The sequence below is a fragment of the Spermophilus citellus genome, assembly GCF_964194105.1.
Source record: "Spermophilus citellus genome assembly, chromosome: 4".
NCBI lineage: Eukaryota > Metazoa > Chordata > Mammalia > Rodentia > Sciuridae > Spermophilus > Spermophilus citellus.
Window position 1 is genome coordinate 148362441 of NC_138185.1, and position 21235 is coordinate 148383675.

The 21235-nt window shown below is 39.6% G+C and overlaps 2 protein-coding genes across 2 annotated transcripts; one reads left to right on the forward strand and one right to left on the reverse strand.

Moving 5' to 3' along the window:
• Positions 1 to 706: 706 nt before the first annotated feature.
• LOC308648468 (uncharacterized protein) lies at positions 707 to 11224 on the reverse strand (the record flags this gene model as incomplete). The annotated part of the gene is made up of 3 exons (XM_081293228.1): positions 707 to 746; positions 10600 to 10641; positions 10885 to 11224. The coding sequence occupies 3 exons, from the start codon at positions 11222 to 11224 to the stop codon at positions 736 to 738; spliced, it is 393 nt and encodes a 130-aa protein (XP_081149354.1). The 3' UTR covers positions 707 to 735.
• On the forward strand, positions 10938 to 18826 carry PTGDR (prostaglandin D2 receptor). Its single transcript, XM_081293229.1, has 2 exons — positions 10938 to 12085; positions 18570 to 18826. The coding sequence occupies exons 1-2, from the start codon at positions 11240 to 11242 to the stop codon at positions 18789 to 18791; spliced, it is 1068 nt and encodes a 355-aa protein (XP_081149355.1). The 5' UTR covers positions 10938 to 11239; the 3' UTR covers positions 18792 to 18826.
• Positions 18827 to 21235: the final 2409 nt, after the last annotated feature.

Sequence of the window (21235 nt, forward strand, 5' to 3'; positions counted from 1 at the left end):
CATCATTGGCAGGAGAAACTGTGCTTTGGCTGAACCCTGTGGGACAGAACCAGAAGTTCATCACTTTTGGAGATTTTCTAGGGAAAGGCTTGTATAAGCCATCAGGTGGCAGGGTCAGTGTGAGTCCAGTCTTGGGGCGCTCCTCCTTTAGTGGGTCTCAGGTGAGAGTGTTGTTTCATTTAGCAGTCTGATACATTGGTAAACTCATGGGCCTGGCTTTTCTGCTATTGAGTCAATATGCCCATGCATCCATGTGCTTCTGATTAATTCAGTAAGTTCACAAGTGGTCATTTTGATTTGCACGATTAATTTATTTATCAGTCATGCCTTATGTTTGTGGTAGTAGATGGTAGTTGTTTTCTTGCACAGATAAGGTGTAGAGTCTTTCTACCTCAGCATTTGTACTCAAAACGGAATATCTCATACGTGGCAAACCACTGCTTTATAAAATGGAATAACTCACAGTTAGGCACAGCTTGAAAACTACTATTCTATACACCATGGAGTAACTCAAAGCTGGGCACAGCCTGCCCTCCACACCTATACTTCTAATCAACTGGCTATCATTTTAGGGTCCTCACAACTCCCTTTTCAGATTTCATAATTTGCTAACATGAAATTTGCTTCCCTCCCCAGAAGTCATACCCTTTTTTCTGTCCACCAGCTCCATCATGAAGCTATCCAGGAACCCCTGCCACCAGAATTTCATTAGCATACAAAAGACATTCTCACCACTCAGGAGACTCCTGTTAGGAAGCAAGTCAAAAATCAAATATTAGGAACAAAAGATGCTCTTAGCATCCCTATCATTCAGAAAACTGAACATTTTAGGAACCCTGTATCAGGAACCAGGGGTTCAGATCAAATATATATTTCTCATTATGTCATAGTAATGAACCATCATCATTTTTCCTGTTTACAGCAAACTCATTTTAGGATGTATTTTTTTTTTTTTTTTTTTTTTTTTTTTTAGTGATAGAGGGGAGAGAGAGAGAGAGAGAGAGAGAGAGAGAGAGAGAGAGAGAGAATTTTTAATATTTATTTTTTAGTTCTTGGCGGACGCAACATCTTTGTTGGTATGTGGTGCTGAGGATCGAACCCGGGCCGCACGCATGCCAGGCGAGCGCGCTACTGCTTGAGCCACATCCCCAGCCCAAAACTCATTTTAAACCACAGATCCATTATGTTGATGGCTCAGTCTAATTGTGTACTCCAAAGGGCAAACTGAACAATTCGTCATTGGGTTTTAACTACTATGGGTTTGTTGATTTGCTTTTTAACTTCATTGGGCTTTTACTGCTGATGAACTTTGCAAAGTTGATATGCACAAATGGAAGACCTACAAAGAAAATGTACTCAAAATATGATTATGAAATGAACTATTGTCTTGAAGGTTCTATTGGGTTCTGTGGGGCTACCTCCCTGTGTGTCAAGGGATAACACAATTCTTTGACAGCTTTTCTCTGTTGGAACAAAGGTGAAGTGTTTCTTACACTGCAATGACATGATAAGGCCTTGGCATCAAAGTGATTATAAGCAGACACGTATGGGGCAGGATTAGGTCACATTGACTATAGGAGCCAAAAGAAATTTATGTAAAATTTTAAGATTATTTACATGAAAGAAAGCATAAAATTAAGACATTATGGAATTTTCCCATCTCAGGGTTCCAAGTTTAAGGAACATGCAGTAAGATGGTCCCTAAATAGTCTGTGTCAACCTTGAGGCCCAGAGCTTAGACTCAAAAGTCTCATTAATGTTCAGATAACATTCAGGAAATAGTTTGTTTTCTTTAGAAGGAATATTAACTTATTTTGTATCCATGTGACATTCTACAAGATCCAGTTGTGTTTGTTTGTTTTGTTTTGTTTTGTTGATGTTTACAGCTGAATTCATGGCAACTGGTTTTTCATAGACATTTTTCCTGGAAAAGAAATTAAATTGACTGATATGCTAACATCTATGTTCTCACTACCGACTGATGTTTGAAGCCTTGGGAAATCTCACTTTAAAGACAAAGGGCAGGAGTGAGCACTGATTTATTTGTGGCTTGTAGAGTATTATTTACTTTTACTTCCTTATTAGTATGCATATATGGCTAATGTCCTTAGTCCTGTTGTACTTACTATGTGTTGTATGCTTCTATCCAGTGAGAAGCAGCTTAATATTTTTTTTTGCAAATCTACAATCTATAATAACTTTAGTTAATTTATATTTAATGATATTCACATTATATGCTTATCTATATTTTAATTAAAATTTTATTGTTGCATTATAATTATACATTGGCCAAATTATGTTATGTGCCTACAAATATGTGACTTTTTATTGATCCCACCTGTTTTATATTTTTCCCTCTTTTTAAATTTGCAAAATATTTTATGTTATTGTAGATTCTTATTTTACTATCACTTAGCAGTTTTTCTGGAGATTATGACATGCATTATTGATTTGTTACTATTTAGTGTAGATTGATACTTTTCCCACTTTTGTATTACTATTGTCATGTATTTTGGTCCTATATGTTTTAAAACTGCACAAACATTATTACTATTGTTGCATACCGTTCATATTAAGTTAGATTTTCTTGCATATTTATTCCCTGCCCTGCCACCGCTTGTCTGCTTTTCTGTATGGGATCATTTTTCTTATACCCAAACAATTTCATTTAGTTTTTGTTTCAGCGTGAATCTTCTGTTGAATTCTCTTAGCTTTTATTTGTTGGGAAATAGCTTTGCTTTGTCTCTGATTTGAAGAATATTTTACTGGGTGTAGGATTCCAGGTTGGCACACAGGAATATTTCTGAAACCATTTTCTACCACAGTAAAGAGCAGGAATTCAATTTAAAATCATTAACTTTTTCCAAAGCCAGCTCAAGAAGTTAAGCAATCTTTAATATTCACTACTTTGTACTCAAATTAATTTATAAAAATTAATGTTTATTAAGTACTAAGTATAATTCATCCTTGTTAGCATTGTTTTTCTCCTTAGTTAACTTACATGAAAATAATAAAATTAATGGCTTTTAAATAGTCTATTATACACTAGAATTTTTAGTAATTTGGACCATTTTTCTAAAATGTGCAACAATCAATTATTATAGATGAAGTATCCCAGACATCTCAGGTTTTATTTTTTCATTCTTGTTTTAGCATCACAGAGTGTTCATGCTGAGAAAATAAAGGGATTGTGCTAAGGGACCCACCACAAATTCATGCTAACTTCAGTTTGCTCTTGACTTCTGCCAATCACCACCACCTCCTGTCACCTCCTAGGGATGCATAAGGAGCTTCCCCACAATAGCTGTTTCATTCTTCTTGTAATTCTTCATATCCCTGACATTCCCTACTTTCAAGACAAACTCACCTCTTCACTGTTCTTGTGAAATTGTCTCATTTTCATTCAATGAATGTCTCTTGCCTTTTCATGTAGGCAAGGACCATATTTTCCAGGTTCACAGCTCTATTTCCAGTGATATCTGGTGAATGAACAAATGGGGTCTGCTCTATCATGCATCTCACTTTTCACTTCAAAATACCTGTCTTCACATGCCCCACTTTCACATTCATTATTCCTATCGTAGGACAATGGTATGGTTTAGATTTGGAATGTCTCCCAAAGGCTCATGTGTTGAAAGCTTGGTCCCCAATGCAACAATGTTAAGAGGTGAGGCCCTTAGGCAGTGACTGGATCATGAGGGCTCTGGCCTCATTAGTGAATTAATCCAGTAATAGATTGATAATTTGATAGCATTATTGGGAGGTAGTAGATACTGTAGGAGATAGGGCCTAGTTGGAGGAACTAAGTCACTGGAGGTCTAGTCCCTGATCCCTTTATTCCTCTCACACTCTTTCTCTTTCTCTCTCCTGCTGCTTCCTGTCTGCCACGAAGTGAGGAGCTTTCCTCCAACCACACCTTTCTTCTGATATTCTGCCTCACCTCAGCTCCAAAGCAATGGAGCTGGTCAGCCATAGACTGAAAGTTCTGAAACCAGGAACCAAAGTAAATTTTTCTTCCCTAAGTTGTTTTTCTTGGATATTTTATCCCAGCAATATAAAGCTAACTAACATAGAAAAGATGTTTCTTTTCTTTCTATGGCTCATCACTTTACCAGTGTGTCCTATCCTAATATCCTCGTATCTTCTTCCCCCAATGAGACCTTCTTTCTCTAACATCTTCACTATCTTTTACTACCAGTTTTGCTTAGTCAGTCCTCAAAATATGAACAGTTTTTGCCCTATTTGAAAAAGCCTTGCTTTGTCCCTCTGCCTCTCAAACATCATATTTTTTTTCCTTTCACACTCAGAATTATACTTCTGCCTCCAATGACTCATGGCCCAGGCACTCCTTCATCTTCTGCAATCTGATAATTACCCTACTCTGGTCTCTTAAAGGTCATCAGTAACTTTCTGATGCCAAAATCAATTATCTCTTTCTCAGTCTTCATTTTTCTTGATCACTCTGAAAATTGCAACTATTATACACTATTGCAAAGACTGCTGGTGAGCCACCAAATATCCCATTCCCCCTTTCTTCCTTACCAACACAATCCCAGTTTTGTTCCAGGTGGTAATATGTCCAATCAAGACAACCCTTCCCAGCCTCTCATGAAGTAGAGATAGTCTTATAGAATATAAGCTTACATGTCTGTAGCTATTTGGTTTATGCCAGAGGCTGTAACAGATAAGTTTTAATCTCATCAGCCTACATAATAGTATTTTTTCTCACATTTATCCAAAATATGTATTCCTGGTGAGCAGAAAACATTCTACATGGTCATTCTGAGATCCAATTTTCTTCTACATTTTTAGTTCATCATATTCTGGGACCTCAGATCTTCTAGATTCAGCTACCAGCAGGGGAAAGGGCATGGAGGATAGCACATCGGAGGTTGGTGCTCAGCTATTTGATAACACATAACTGCAAGGGTAGTTTGTGTGACTGTCTAAGAGGAGGAAATGGATTTGGTGGGCAACCAGCCAGTCTCTGCCACATGGCTAAACTACTGTTCAGTTAACGAACTCTGGCCCAGCCACATGAGCAGGCATGACTAGAACAAAACATACCCCTAGCTGGTTGTGTTCCAGAACAAAAATCCTACTCCATCAATCCCTTAACCCAAGGATTGCTGCTTTTTCTCACTCTCTACCATAAGAAGAATGTCATTGTTTTTTGTTTGTTTGTTTGTTTTTGGTTTTTGTGTTTTTATGGTGCTGGGGATCAAACCCAGGGCCTTGTGCATGTGAGGCAAGCACTCTACCCACTGAGCTAAATCCCCAGCCCAAGAATATCATTCTTAACGTTTTTCTCTTCTTCCTATTGCTGTAACCCATGAGTCAATTTTCACTCTGACATAACCTGAATCATTCTCAATCACAATCACTGCTGAAACTTACAGCTGTGAAGTTTGACAAGCACTGGAATAAAAGAAGAGATAAGTTATATTTTCAAATCCCTAAAGAGAGGAAAAATTATAAAATTTTAGTAATTTTGGTTTTGTCCATGCTTTTTGTCAAAAACAACAAAAGTACAGATTAAATTTATAAGACACACAGAAATCACATGTGCCACTGCCCAAAACAAAAACTGATTTAACTCACTCTGTAGAGGACAAATCAGTCCTCCCTAGAATTCCCCAACCATGCTTATAGGCTTACCACTGTTCACTTGATCCATTAGTTAAAAGTGTATACCTACAGATTATCCCTCACCCAGATTATGCTATTCTAACAGAGTAGAGTATTTAAATAATTTTAAATACAGATAAATGTCTAACAGGAAGACATTTATCTGTATTTAAAATCAAACTGATCACAGAAATATTTGTACCAACTAATTATCCCCCTCCCCCCGCTCCCCAGTCTTATTAATAGTTTTGATAATATTCATTCTTAAGTTTGGAATTTTCCAACTCTTCCAATTGTTTGTTCTCAAAGCTTTCCTGCTCTAAAAAAGTGTGTTATTTTGAATAATTCATTTTCATATAAATTACTATGAACCAATGTCACAGTACAGAAAAATAATTATTTATATTTCCTCTAGATGTATATAAAATAATGTATATAAAATAATTTTATATAAATATGGCACACAATTTGAATTTATTTAACCTAGACTCTGCCTGGCAGTCAAACAGAAAAGTATCTTTGCTTCTTAGAGTAATTTATATGAATGTATGTAGGTATGTATGTATTTGCAGAAACATATGTCTGTCTGTCTATCTGTCTGTCTGTGTATTTTTGGAATGCTGTGCCCTGGGCATTGGCTTTATTTCCCTGAGATCACAGAAAGGTGCTTAGAGAGATTCCTTCAAACCTGAAGTAGAGATGGTGGAACTTAAGATTCTGCTGCATCTGGGTCTCAGCTGAGATGTCACTAAAACTGACTCCTTACTGGACCCTGTGATATGCCAGCCAGATCCCAATCAGGAATAAATACTTACTCCCCAGGCTGCAGGCAGAATCCTTCCACTGTTAGCCCCTCCAGTTAGTGCCTTGCCTAAGAGAATGACTAATGCCAGAGGCCTGTGACCTCCCCTGGGACAGCCAACCCTCAATACCCATCCTATCCTAGGCATAAGATCCCAGTCCCTTCACTCTTGACTCATGACAATTCTGAAGGGCCCTGTCAGCTTCTGAGCTTTCAGTTGGGTTAGTTAATGTCTTTTGTTGGTTGTCACCTGCTCTTTTTTTTCTCTCTGTTTATGGTACTGGGTCAGGGCCCAGGGACTCAAGCATGGTAGGCAAGCTCTCTACCACTGAGCTGCATGCTCCCAGCCCAAAGCCTTTCATTGGAACTATCACAGCCCAACTTCTCGCTCAACTTTGCTTCTTTCTGTTCCTTCTCAAAATTCCATTCTGATCCTGAGGGTTTAAGCTATAGCCAGGTTAAAAATAGAAAGCACCTTCTGTCCAAGTCCTAAACATATAGAGATCCTGATCCTGATTTAAACATGTGTCAGCAGAAGACATGGCCACTCTCCAGAATCTATGGAGGACTTAATCTCTTGTTTTGGTTGCAAAAGATATTAAAATGGCAATTCTTGCCAGACAAAAATTTGAATTGGGGACCCCCAAAAGAAGAAATCATAAGAGAGAAAATGAAAACTTTATGAAACCATCATAAAATTTTAGCAGATGCCAAAATGACATTTGTGCAGACTTAACCAAAGATACTATGTGACCCCAGAGGACCAGTACACAGCCTCACCCTGGTGGTAGCTCTGCCTCCCAACTTCTGAGCAGATAAAGCAAATCACAGGCTGCTTCTTTCTGTCTAACCCTCTCATTGTTTGCACTCTTCTTCAAAGTAAAGACTTAAGGAATCAAAAAGACCCGGATACCATTCTAGTCTCATTACATACTAGTGATGTGAATTTGATCAGTTTGTTAATCTCTCTGTATTTTGTTTCCCTTATTCAAAAACTGAGAGATGAAGAAAATGTCTGCAGCATAGTTGGAAGCATTAGCCACATTTATAGAGCCATGCAGAGAATGTTCTAGAACTGTGGCTAACATTCTAGTCCAGTGGTCCTCACTTTAGCCATGCAGAGGAATTAACTGAAGAACTTTGAAAAATAATGAAGCCTGAAGTAGAGATGTGTTTATAGCTCTCCAAGTGATTCTAAATGTTCTCAAGTTGCCATCTACAGATTATTTTACTTAACTCACACAACTATGCTATGAGTTCAGTACAGTTTTCTCCCACTTCCCATTGTTACAGGCGAGGAAACTTAGGTTTGAAAGATTAGAAGATCACTCAACGATAGCCAAGGGCAAAGTTGGGATTGAATTCACAAAGGATAACTCCCAAGACCTTATACACCTCCCAATACACTGCTGTGCTTCCACCCCATCTGTGATTATGAAGAATCTAACATCTTCTCTAGCATGCAGAAGGTGCTTCATACTTGGGAACTAATTTTGTTCTTTGCTTTTAACTTCCTGATCTACATTCTGTGCTCTTAACAATCCCCAGATATCACTGGGAATTCAGTAGGAATGAGGGGTAAGATTTAGATTTCACAAAATAAAACAAAAGAAAAACACTCTTTTTTTCTTCTTTCTCTCTTCCCAAACCCTGGCCATGAGTATAATTTGTTTTATGTTTAAAATCTTTTTGTTTGTGTTTATTTTGAGATATTGCCCAGGCTAGTCTTGAATTCCTAGTCTCAAGAGATCCTCTGCCTCAGTCCCAAGTTATGGGATTACAGGCATCCACCATTGCACCCAGCTTTAAAATCTTTTAAAGTAATTATTGCAGATACTATATAAAAATATCAGGAATCCAAGGTGAAAATTTTCTACCATCCTTTCTCCACTTTAAGTCAGTGTTTTCTTTTACCTATGTCAATTTCTAGACCTGGTCCATGAGCCTATGAGGATTTTGTTGTTGATGTTGTTGTTTACACATGTAATTATATATTTACAATAGTCTGTTAACATGATACATATCTTTCTAGATTTGTTTTATAACCCAAATAAGCACCCTGGTATTGCTCTGTAGGTAATGGAGGCAATTTTACTATTACTAATTTTACTAATCTGCTTGCATCAGATTCTCATGTCTTTTGAAATATTTTCATTAAAATTTTTTCTCTTAGGGGGAAAAAAAGCATAGCCTCATTATCCTGAAAGCTGATAGTAAAATTTATAAGCCTGTAAAGGGCACATGACATGACATTTGTCTTCCCTTACTTGCTATATACTCCTAAGTATCTGCTCTCTTCATCCATGTGCCTAGCACAAGTAAGAACTCAAAAAATATTTGATGCATGGACAAATGATGCTATCCTTAGCTCTACAGTGAAGTTATAAAATAAGATTTCTTAGGAGCAGGGACAGAAGACTCCAAAGTCTGAAAACAGAGTAGGGTGGACCACAGCAAAGCAGGCAGGAAAGGCAGCCGGAAACCTCATGGTAAAGGCCAGCTAAATTGGCCAGGAGGAAACACGTGGTTTCCTGAATTAAACCCTTTCAAACCTTCAACCTTTGAAGAATGACATATGTAAACGATGTCAGGAACCCACAACTTGCCCAACAGTCACATTTTGGGATTGTTTTAAAAAAGTTGTTTATATCCTTGGGCTCCTCTCTCCCTATGCACTGCACCTGGGAAGGATATGGAAATGGAAGCAGCTGTAGTAAAAACAACTGGAAATAATTGAAGTAGGTTTCAGGAGACCACCCATGTAATGTCCTTAGGGAAAGGATTTCTACATTAGATCCATTGGATCTTCTCTGGATATACCAGAGGGACTTCAGGAAACTGTGAACAGCTGACATCCATGTAAATTGTGTGTGTATGTGTCTGTGTGTGTGTGTATGTGTCTGTGTGTCTGTGTGTGTGTGTTTCTTAATTCAGCATAGTTGGAGAGAAGACCTCAGCTTGCATCAGATTCTCATGTCTTTTGATGAAAAGGCCTCCTCCTCCTTCCACTTCTCAACTAAAGAGAGGGTAAAGTCAAAGGAGCTAACCCTATGCAGAATCTTCTATAAAGTCAAGGCTATAAAAGTCTTGGCAGCCAGCATATGAAAGGGTCCATTACTTCTCTATGCCAAGCGCTTCATTTTTAAAATTTTTTTCAGTCTCACAACAATGCAACAAGACACAGAAGTCCCATATTCTATGTATGAAAAAACTAAAACTCAGAGGCATTGAGTCACTAACCTAAGGTCACACAACTAGTGGTAGAGTTCAGAACTATCTAATTCCAAAGCTTGGATTCTTCCTCTCTAAGCTATGGCCTAAATTACTGGCTAAGATTTCAGTCTAGAGGCAGTTTCTCTGCAGCAGTGAGGTTCACATATCAGAAGCCCCAGGGCCCTGCCCTCTCCCTGACTCTGTCCATCAGAACAGGCAAGGAGCCCCAAAATGAGACTCTTAGGGCCAAGGAATAATCTGCTTGCTTATATAATATGGCCCCAATCATCCTACTCAAATTCTACACTCAAAGCCAATTTCTGTTTCAGTATATTGAAAGTTAATTAAAGAAAGAAATAATAATCCCTTGTCTTTTTGGTGTAGCCAAGTCCAAGCCAGAAGGGAAGAAATGTGTCCTAGTAGTCACAAATGACAAAAGCCAGAAAGCTTTAAACTAAGTCTACTATCTTCTGGTTTCCAAGTCCATGCTAAAACCTTCAGTTAACTATTGGCTACTGAAACACCCTTCCATCACATGAGAATCATGGCATATGCACACACTGAGCACTTCCTATGCGGCTGTGCTTTACTTCTATTATCTCTATCTTTTAAAAGAGTCAAGCAAGCTCGATGGATGACACTGCTTGTGAGGTTAAGCAAGTCCCTCAGGTTCACACAGAAAATAAGTAGCAGAATCAGGATTTGAACCTAGGCCTATCTGATGACAGTGTGAATCCTGTTAAGCCACATCCTCCCACCCTGTGGACACAGCTACTGTGATTTATGGTACCTAAGACCAACATCATTTCTTTCTTTTCCCTGTGCAGACAAAAAAAAAAAAAAAAACTTGCTGTGAAATTTGGCTAGTCTCTTGGGAGGCGGGCCATGGAAGCATGACAGATGAACTCTGTCACCTAGGGCAGATCAGTTAAACTTCCAAGGCCAGGGTTTCTCACCTATCAGGTGCAGATCATTGTAGTGCTCCACATCCCAGAGATCTAGAAGCGAATAGGAACCAAGGTACAGCAAATGTTAATTACCTTTGACCCTCCTTAAGACACTGACTGATCTGAGAAAACTAGGTAGTAGCCTTTTCTCAGCTTCAAGTGAGCCTTCCACTTCAGCCTCCCGATTAGCCAGCTGGTTTTTCTGAGTTCCTGGCCAACACTGGAGCTCTACCAACGCTACTGCCTTTCGCTCTGCTTACATTTCCCCTCCCTTTCAGTAGTCTTTTGCCTGACCTGGAGGACTGGTCTTGACTGCTCCGACTCTGGCTACTTTCCTTCTGATTTCTGGGTACCAAGATCTATCTCTCCTCAGTACCCCACGCATCAGGGCCAAGCATTTAGCTCCGCTGTCCCAAGCTCTGGAATAGCCGAGAGTGCTCACGGAGAGGCGCGTCCCGCCCTCGAAAAAGGGTGTGACCGGAGAGTTTAGATAGGAGGCGCCTACTGGGGGTAACACCCTGCCGCCCGCAGAGCTTCCTTTACAGTTCAGCCTCTTCACCAGAGCCGCGCGGGGAATCGCCTGGGGCTTCTCGGCACCCGGACACCTGGGCTCACGCCCTCCCACCACCTCCATTCGAGCCCGCCCACCATGAAGTCTCCCTTCTATCCATGCCAGAACACCACCTCGGTGGAGAAAGGCAACTCAGCCACGATGGGCGGGGTACTGTTTAGTGCGGGCCTCCTGGGCAACCTGCTGGCTCTGGGGCTGCTGGCGCGCTCAGGGCTAAGGTCTTGCGGACCGCGCCCACCGCGCCCGCAGCCCTCGGTATTCTACGTGCTAGTGTGCGGCCTGACCATCACCGACTTGCTGGGCAAGTGCCTGATAAGCCCGGTGGTTCTGGCTGCCTATGCGCAAAATCGGAGCCTGCGGGGGCTAATGCCTGCGTCCGGCGATGAGTCGCTGTGCCAAACCTTCGCTTTCTTCATGTCTTTCTTTGGGCTCGCATCGACGTTACAGCTCCTGGCCATGGCTCTGGAGTGCTGGCTTTCCCTAGGGCACCCCTTCTTCTACCAACGGCACATCACCCTACGCCGGGGCGTACTCGTGGCTCCGGTGGTGGGTGCATTCTGCCTGGCTTTCTGCGCACTACCCTTGTTGGGTTTCGGGAAGTTCATTCAGTACTGCCCGGGCACCTGGTGCTTCATCCGGATGGTCCGCGATGACTCGATCTGGGTGGTGGTCTACTCTGTTCTCTACTCCACGCTCATGGCGCTGGTGGTTCTTGCCATCATTCTGTGCAACCTGGGGGCGATGCGCAACCTTTACACTATGCACCAGCGACTGAGACGACACACGCGCTGTGGACTCAGGGACATCGCGGAGCCAGGCGCGGGAAAGAAGTTGGCATCCTCACATCCCTTGGAGGAGCTGGATCACCTCCTGCTACTGGCCCTCATGACAGTGCTCTTCACTATGTGCTCTGTGCCTTTAATTGTGAGTAGCTGGGAGCAAGGTTGTGGGGAACTGGGGCGTGTTGGGCTGCTGGTGCGGGGCTGGAAGGGTGGAACCGGGTGAACCCCGCGCCCGCACAAGAGGAGCTGCGTCCTGGGCCAGGAGGGTTTGTCACTGTGCTCCTCAAGTCGGATTCCCTCCACAGCCCTAAGATAAAGTCCAATTCGCTGAACGAGAAGAGGGAAGGTCAGGAAAAGGGAAAGAAGACAAGACCCAGCAAAATCCTTTCCATTGTGACAGGACTCCCTCCTGTCTGCTTCCCTCTGGGGAGCTCTCAGGGGCAAAAATCCCTCAAACCTTGGAGAAGTTTGGTCTTTCCGTGACAGTATGGTTCCTCTGCTTTTCCTGAAGGCTAGGTGAAGTTTTATTTCTTTAGATGTGCTCATGGTTTTAATGGTGTAAGAAATGGACGAATGGCGTCTGAGGGTTCTTTTCTGGGTGTTGGGGTGGAAAGGAACTAAGGGACAGTTTAATTCTTCCCCATTGGCTTGCAGATTTAGTTTGAGTGAATTTGGATGCTCTGTTGCAACTGTTTCTGGTGCCACCGCGGGAGGAGGTGTAGTAGAGGCTAAGAGGCTGTTTGTAGGTGGTTGCAGCTGGTGGTGTCATTTTGACAACCTGCCTTGACAGGTTTTGTTTCTATTCTGGCAAGTGAGTTGGCATGAAGGCCATTATCTTGGGTTTTAAGTTACTGAGGGTTTGAATTACCTCCTGTTTTTAGGGTATTCATTCCTGGGGGCCCAGACACCTAGAAGTGGCTGGCATAGGAGAAGACTTTTTCAGTATAGCTCCTCCCCCTCTCTCCCACCTCCAATGTACCTGTTCAGCAAAAACTACATTTGAATAAATTACAATACATAGCCAGTTCAAAGTTTTTGGAATCAGAGACTTATGGGACTAGGAAAGTTAAATTTCTTACCAGGATATAGCAATTCTGGATGTTAGTTTCAATGGGGAATCAAAGGGAGATGTAAAGTGATTTTTCCTTTAAATGAAGGTCTTAATGTGTGGAGGATGCATAACCTGTAGCACTATCATGCAGGATTAGGATCAGAACTCCATCAATCAATCAGTCAATGTCTACATAAAAAGGCAGAGGTAGACGTAGTAGATAGATACAGCAATGGTTCTCAAACTTTAGCATGCTCAGAATCGTCAGCAGGCTGTAAAAAGAAAGATTACTGGGTCCCACACCCCCAGGATTTCTTTAGGATGTTTTTAGGTTTTTAAAAAATGTTTATTTTGTTTTGTTTTTCTTCCAGAGCAAGGGGTTAACCCAAACCTCACACATGCTAGACATGTGCTTTACTACTGAACCACATCCTTAGCCCTAATTTTTATTCTTAACAAGTTTCCAGGTGAAGCTGAAACTGCTGATTCAGGGATGGCATTGGTGGAACCACATTCTAAACAGGAGTTAGCAAACAAAAAACCACAGGCCAAATCTGCCTGCCCGCTATTTTATGTACAGCCCTGAAGTTAATAATAGTTCTTACCAATGAATATTTGCAACCAACCAAGACCTTTAAGTCCCAACTAAGCCAAATACTATTCCATTAAAAAGTTTTATTCTTCTCTATAGTAAATTTGTATTTAAAAATTGTTATTGCATCCTGAATGTCATCAATAAAAATTGTGGAAATGTATTTTCTCTTTCTCTCTCATTATCTTGGTACTACTACATGGTAATGATTTTGCCTCTTGGTCTTTAAGGCCTGAAATATTTATTGGTTGGTCCTTTATAGAAAATGTTTGCAGACCACCTTAGTTGAAACCTCACTTAACCTAGGCTCTGATAAAGCAGACATTAGCCAAACCATGGAATTTTTGACCTGAGTTTGAATGTTATAGTAAAAATAACACAGAAAGCAACATAATACAGTGGTAAGAGCATTGCATTTGGACATGTCTCTAAGGATATTTGAATAACTCATATAAGTTTAGTGAGAAGCAAAAAAAATAATGGACTTGAAGATGATTTTTCTAAAAAAACTTCTAAAGTTCTAAATATTGATAGAATTCTTCACAAGAATCATCGTTTTCTAGAAAGGACAGGGTTTTGGTGTAGGACATGGATTTGAATCAGGCTTCATTACTTACTGGCAAGGATTGGCACTTATTTATCCTCTGATGTCAGCTTTCTCGTCTGTAAAATAAGAATAATCATACTGTTTTCTGTAAGATAGATATGAAGATTTGAAATTACACACACACACACACACACACACACACACACACACACGCACAGACACACATAGGTGGAACATCCCTAATCCCAAAATCCACATGCTCCAAATATGGAACTTCTGAGCATCAACATGATATCACAAGTGGAAAATTCCACACCTAACCTCATGTGACAGTTTGTTGTCAAAACTCTGGCACACTCAAAATTTGTATAAAATTACCTTCAAACTAAGTGTACAAGGTCCATATGAAACAAATGAAAAATCTCATTTAGACTTCCATCACCAAGATATTTCATTATCTATATACAAATACTACAAAATCCAAATAAATAAATAAATCTGAAATCTGAAACACTTTTGGTCTAAAGCATTTTAAATAAGGGATATATAGCATGTACAGTATGTGTGTGTGTGTGTGTGTGTGTGTGTGTGTGTGTATGTGTGAGTCCCCAAACCAGTGCCTGTGTTCAATAATTAACATTACTCTTATTACTAATTATAGCTTACATTTCTTATTATTGCTTCCTGGATATAGTAAATTAATCAAGAGATATAATTTCCTTGGGAAATAGTGTTATAGTGTAAGGTTATGGTTCTCAAATTCTTTATGATTTCAGTACTCCTTTATACTCTTAAAAAGATCATAGAAACGTTTTTAGTTATGTTGATAATATCTATCAGTATTTATCATATAAGATATTAAAACTAAGAATTTTTAAAAATACTATTGCAAAGAAGATATCAAAGTCTACTTCTCATGTTTTTATACAGGTTCAAGGAAAGCTTTGAGATTTCAAAATGACTTAGTGAATGATATAAAGTTATAGCGATTATAGCAAGTAAAACAAAAAAGCATATTAAAAGTAAGAAGTACTGGAAACAGTCTCTGAAAATACACAAGTGTACTCTCAACCTAGAAAAGTCCAGAAAACCCAAGAATACACAAGCACAGATTAATGCCATTAGCCACAGAAGTGGTGATGTCATCACATGTTATACAGCCTCCATAAAATTCACTGCATACCTTCTACAGAATGAGAAATATAAATAACAGTTTTATGAAAAATTTTGACTTCTTTGCCACACTCAATGGGTATTTGAGACCTCACACTTGAAAACCACTCATCCAAGGAATGGAACTAGCAACTAGAAAAATAAGCCTATATCCAACTTACTCGTAACATAATTATTGTATTTCATCAGGCCAGTGAAAAATTTTTTTGTTTCCAGTGCTAGGGATTAACCCAGGGCCACAAGCATGCTCTGCAAGTACTTCACCACTGAGCTACACTCTCACTCCAATCTTGAGTATGATTTTTAACATTCACTTCACAATATTGCTGGATTAGAGTAAAATGAGTAGATTGAATTTTCAAATTTGCAATTTTGTACAGCAGGAAATATACAGAATATGGAATGAGCTTTAGAGGCAGTTTGCAGCACATTCTCTAATGTGTATAATATACTTTCACCAGATTCTTTTTATCTTAGAAAACCACAATATATTGGAGGTTGGAGGGGGAGCAGAGATGGATGAGAGGGGGTGTGTATGCAGAAATGAGTTATAACTCTTGAGCAGTTTAAAAGCTGGATAATGATAAATACGAGCTTGTGTGATTATTTCTTCCAGAATCCATGGAACCGGAGAAGTGGTAGAGGACATCCTGCATGCATTGAGACAGATCTTGTGTGTATGCCATTTTGATGGCAGAAAGAATAAATGAGATGTTCCTTTCAAAGGGGGGGGGTTAAAAACATATAAGGGATGGGAGACAAAAGAAGGGCCCAGAGGAAAGGGGTTAAAGTAGATTAAAGGGCTAGAGAGGAAGGCACATACTAGGGTGTTATGATGATGAACTGGTTAGAAGAGGTCATCAGATGAAGACCTCCCCAGCAGGGATGGCCTGCCAAGTCTCCACCTGGTTGACAATGACATTTTCTCAATGACTCCTATATCCATCAGAAGGTAGTCTTCTCATGCTGTCTTTATATAATTGAACCACTTTTAAAATGCCAGGTGTAGAACAACATTCTTCTAATACAAATCTAGTGACTTGAAAACACAGATAACCCAGCAGGGGTGTAGCTTACTAGTAGAGCACTGGCCTAGCATGTGTGAGGTCATAGGTTCAGTCCCCAGCAATACACACACACTCTCTCCCTCCCCCCTTTCCTCCCTCCCTCCCCCTTCCTCCATTCCTCTCCCCTTTCCTCCCTCCCTCCCCCCCTTCTCTCTTTCTTTTTCTCCCTCTGATACATTAATAGAACTGACATGGTAAACACTGCATAGAAATAAAATGATTTGTTGTAATTATAAGAGTATCATTCAGTTACCCAGATCCCACTAATCAAGTATTCTTGCATAATTGGAATTATATTGTGCTGTACTCCACTTTGAAGAGAATGGGGCAAATGTAAAAACAAATTCATGTCAACTGCTTTTTAAAATCAACTTAGTCATAGAGTTTATTGTCATCCACATATTCATTCAGCACACATCTGGTATATAGAAATCCAAGACACTCTATAGTTTATTGTGGAGATATAAATTGAGAGAAATATCACATGCAACTACGTAAGCCCTAAATTGATGATTGGGACCATAGGGAAATTTAGCAGAGGACAGGAGACACTCCAAACTGAAAAAAATATATATTAGCTAATTATTGAGTCTTATATGCTAGATCCTGAGCTCAAGGTTTTCCTCATACCATCTCACTTCAGACTTCACAAAAATCGCTCAGAAGGTAGGTACAATAATTTCCACTGTAAATATGAGAAAACAGTAATTTCCCTAAAGTCACACATCAGGGGATTCTAATCCAGACAGACCCTAAAGTGGACTGGGCTTAGCTACAATCTCAGATAATTTTGTAAAGGGTATAATATTTGGGGTAGACCTTGAAGGAAGGTATGATCTGAGTATATAATCAGTTTACATATCTGTAATATAGGGATAATGACTGTACTTCATAGATTTTTTTTTTTTTTTGCGGGGGAGGGCTAAAGATAAGATAAATTTTTAAAAGTGCTTAGAACTGTGCCCAGGGACAGTAGGATTTATGTGGGCATTAGTCATTATTATTGCTATTAGTGTTATTAAGCAATAGTTATGGAAGAAGGCATTGAGATGTAAGTAACAGCTGAGTCCAATGTAGGACATTTTCCTAAAGTACACTAGATTGGGGTGGCTGAGCCTGCTGAAATGCTCCATTGAGCAGTATTGAAAAGGCAAGGTAATTGTTATGGGAAGAAGCATCTTCTCCAGGAGATGCTCTTTGATTCCCTTGAATAGGTCCATTCTGCACTTATCCATATCATTTTCTAGTAATACTGCATTTGCATAGTTTCCATTCCATTAGGGTCCATTTGCCTCATTATGGATTTAGAATCTCAGGAGGCATAGGGTGTTTAATGGCAAAAAGAACAGGTGGCCAGCCTCAGCCTGAGTAGGAGGCAGTGGCAGTACTGACCTAGACAGTGTTGGTTGAATGGCAGGAAGAGCTGTGGTATGAGGCACATTTTAGGGTTTCCAGGAGGCTTTAGGACTTCAGGGAAGACCAAGACAATAGGTAGCTAGACACAGGTAAGTAGGCTTTTTTTTATTTATTTATTTATTTATTTATTTATTTATTTATTGCACGTTTTTCCTCCCTACCTTGAAAAGAGAATATCAACCACAGAAAGATAGCAATCTATACCAAGGAGAACTAGGACACTGAGGTGAGCACATGAGGTGAACTATTCCTTTTTCAAGTCACCTCATGTCTTTTCATTGTTGTATTTCCCGTGTCTTCACATTGATTTCAGTATTATTGACGCTTTGATATAGGTGATGTTTTCCAAGTGTGACTTATTTCTAAGCAAACTGATAAGAGAGGATAGGAAGCAGGTAGAGAAGAAAGAATTGAATAAAATACAGGTGTAAAGATACTAGCTGGAGAGACTGTATTTGTGGAAGTGTGGTGACCCTGTATGTGAAAGCTGTCAGTTGGTCTTCATGGTCTGGCTGGGACCTAGACACCAGAGCATGGCAAGTGCAACAGCCACAGGGGGTCCATCAAGCTGGGTCTCCCATATACTCCTCAGTTTCTCCATCTCTCAGACTCCTCACTCACACCCGTCAGCTTCAGTGACCTCACCTACTTATAAATTTACCAAATATGAGTATTCCAAGTTAAGCTGCCATGTTCTTACAGAAAGGTAAGTGACATAAAGTGAATCCATTGCTGTCACCAACCTTTCAAAATCATAATGGAATGTTTTTCTTCAAACAGTATCGTTCCTACTATGGAGCTGTCCAGGATGCCACTGAAGAATCGGACGATCTTCTAGCCTTGCGTTTCCTGTCTGTGATTTCAATTGTGGACCCATGGATTTTCATCATATTCAGAACTTCAGTATTTCGAATGTTTTTCCACAAGATTTTCATAAGACCTCTTATGTATAGAAACTGGCAGAGCCATTCCTATCAAACTAATGTGGAATCCAGTTTGTGATAGAGGCTTACAATCTCTGGTAAGTTGGAGAATATATCAGTTTCAGATAAAGATTTTAAAAAATATATATCAGTTTCATACCCATGATTTAAAAAAAAAAGCAAAAAACCCCTTAAATCCTTAAAGATTTTATCTCCCATAACAAAAGCATTGAAACATATTTTCAGAAGTATTTGATATAGTTTGAAAATATGTTGCCACTCTGTATTCAAGAACCATTTCAGTACATTTTTTTCATTTTGTGTTATTAACAACAACTAAAATGTTGTATGTTTTAAGCAATGTTAATTGTCTTATAACAATGATATTAATTGTTCCAACATTTGTATCTGGTGCCCCTAATTTTTTTTTACAAGAAACCTATAGATCTTTATTTAAATATAGTAGAAACACCACTATTTAAAATTATGTGATAAATGTTCTTTAAAAAGCATATCAGTGTCTTACCCTATTCATTTCCAGTGATCCCTGAATTATTTTATCTCATTATTACCCCCTGTTTAGTTATTATCCTGGCCTATTGGTCTAGGCAAAGCTTGAATCATAGATGTTTCTTAATGTGGGAATATGACCAGGTTAGGCACTTGGAGGGGTCTTCCTGAGCCACCATTTAGGGGTACTTAGTGTTCAGGCGAAGATGCAAAGCTACAAGTAGATGGGAAGAAAGATCTGACTGTGGCCCACAACTCAGACAAGAAAATATTATCTTTTGAAATCTAGCCTTTTAGTATTGAGGCAGGGGTATCAGTAGGAATCAATATTTGAGAGTGGACACACAATGTTCTTTCACTTTTGGAAACTCCATTTTAGAGGCTTATCATATTGATGGGTTCTTTGGGGGTAGGATTTACTATGCTTCTTGGACAAACACTGATGTGTGACTTACCAGAGAGCTGTGTTAACTGAGTTCGGCTGTGTGAAGTACCTGGGCATTTGCACAGAGGAACGGGGACTCAGCCAGCCTCAGTTGAAGCTAATGACCATGGCCATAACACCTTCCTATAAAGACCGCTTTCTGCTCTTATGGAGACACGAAATGTGACTGAGGCTCCTGTGGGCTGTGCTTTCACAACTGAAGCAGGACACAGCTCAGAAGGAGCTCAATCAAGCACTTTAGTTGGACATTTAGAAGTTTACAAAGGTTAGCCAAACTGTGACCAGAAGGGAAAAGTGGGGAACCACAGCTGTAGCTGAATCGGAGACTCAGCCCCATATGCAACCCGCACTGTCACCTTGGGTAAAACAACTGGGGAGTGGGGGAGGCAACAACAACCAACTAGAGGGGATCCAGCATCTCTGGAGTTCCTTTGTACCCCTGCACACTTGGACTCTGAGGTGGAAAGCTGAGACCTCCAGCCAGCAATCCCTCCTGGGGACAAAAGTATTTACCTTGTTTCCAACTTAGCAGTAACTTCCTTTTTTTCACCTCTGGTTTTGCCCATATCTCAGAGACGGTATTAACCTGGTAATATACTTTTTTGTTGTTGTTGTTGTTTTTGTATAGCAAAACTGTGAAAAAAAAACCAAATTAGGATTATCAGAAATATAATTTGAGAGTATGACATGATAAAGAAATTCAGTTGTTTTTCAAGTTTAGCTTTTGTTTGTATGTTTAATGTGTATATGTGTGTGTGTGCGTGTGCGTGTGCGTGTGTGTGTGTGTGTGTATATATATATATATATATTCATATATTTTTTTTGGTCAGAGGAAGTACATCTTTTTGTCTTCTCCTTTTGAAAAATGTGTTATGATAATTGTTCAGAAAATTTGATGATCCTAAATAAATCAACAAACATAATTTTTAAATATTTTGCTCAAGTAATTACTTTTCTTAAAAGGGCTGTGATTTCTGTTTGTAGCAAACAGTTGCCAGCAATATTGCTATCTCTAGTAGTATAACAATGTGAATTTTTATATACTATCCTGTTATAATTTATATTACCATAACAAATTTTCATGGTTTATCCAAGGACTTGTTGCTCCTCGTGGTTTCATATGAAATGTCCATATATCATCCTGATGATATCCATGTCAAGTTAAATCCTACTCTGCAGTAATATTCATTGATTTATTCATTAGTTCATTAAGTTGACACAGATTTTTTTGTCAAGCTACTGATTAGGTGCTGAGGAAAATAAGACTCAGTCCTGGCCCCCAACTGCTGGGTTGTACACTGCTGGGAGAAATGATTGCAAATAATCGTAAGGCAGTGTAGAAATTCTTAGTAGTACGTGCACACACCCCAGACCAGGGGTGATACACAGGGCTGACAGGAGAACTTCACAGGAGGAAGACACTTCAGTCAAGCATTGAAAATGAGTACAAAATTTGACTGACTCGAAATGAAAACTGGAAAGACACACAAAGAGTTTACAAGAGATATGAGGAAACATATATGATTAATAAATGCTGAAAAATATCCAGCCTAATCAAACAAATGCAA

Excerpts from the sequence above, each read along its gene's own strand:
- PTGDR (XM_081293229.1), top strand. The coding sequence starts at position 11,240 with ATGAAGTCTCCCTTCTATCCATGCCAGAACACCACCTCGGTGGAGAAA. Across the intron at positions 12,086-18,569 it reads TGTGCTCTGTGCCTTTAATT|TATCGTTCCTACTATGGAGC; the intron begins GTGAGTAGCTGG and ends TTCTTCAAACAG.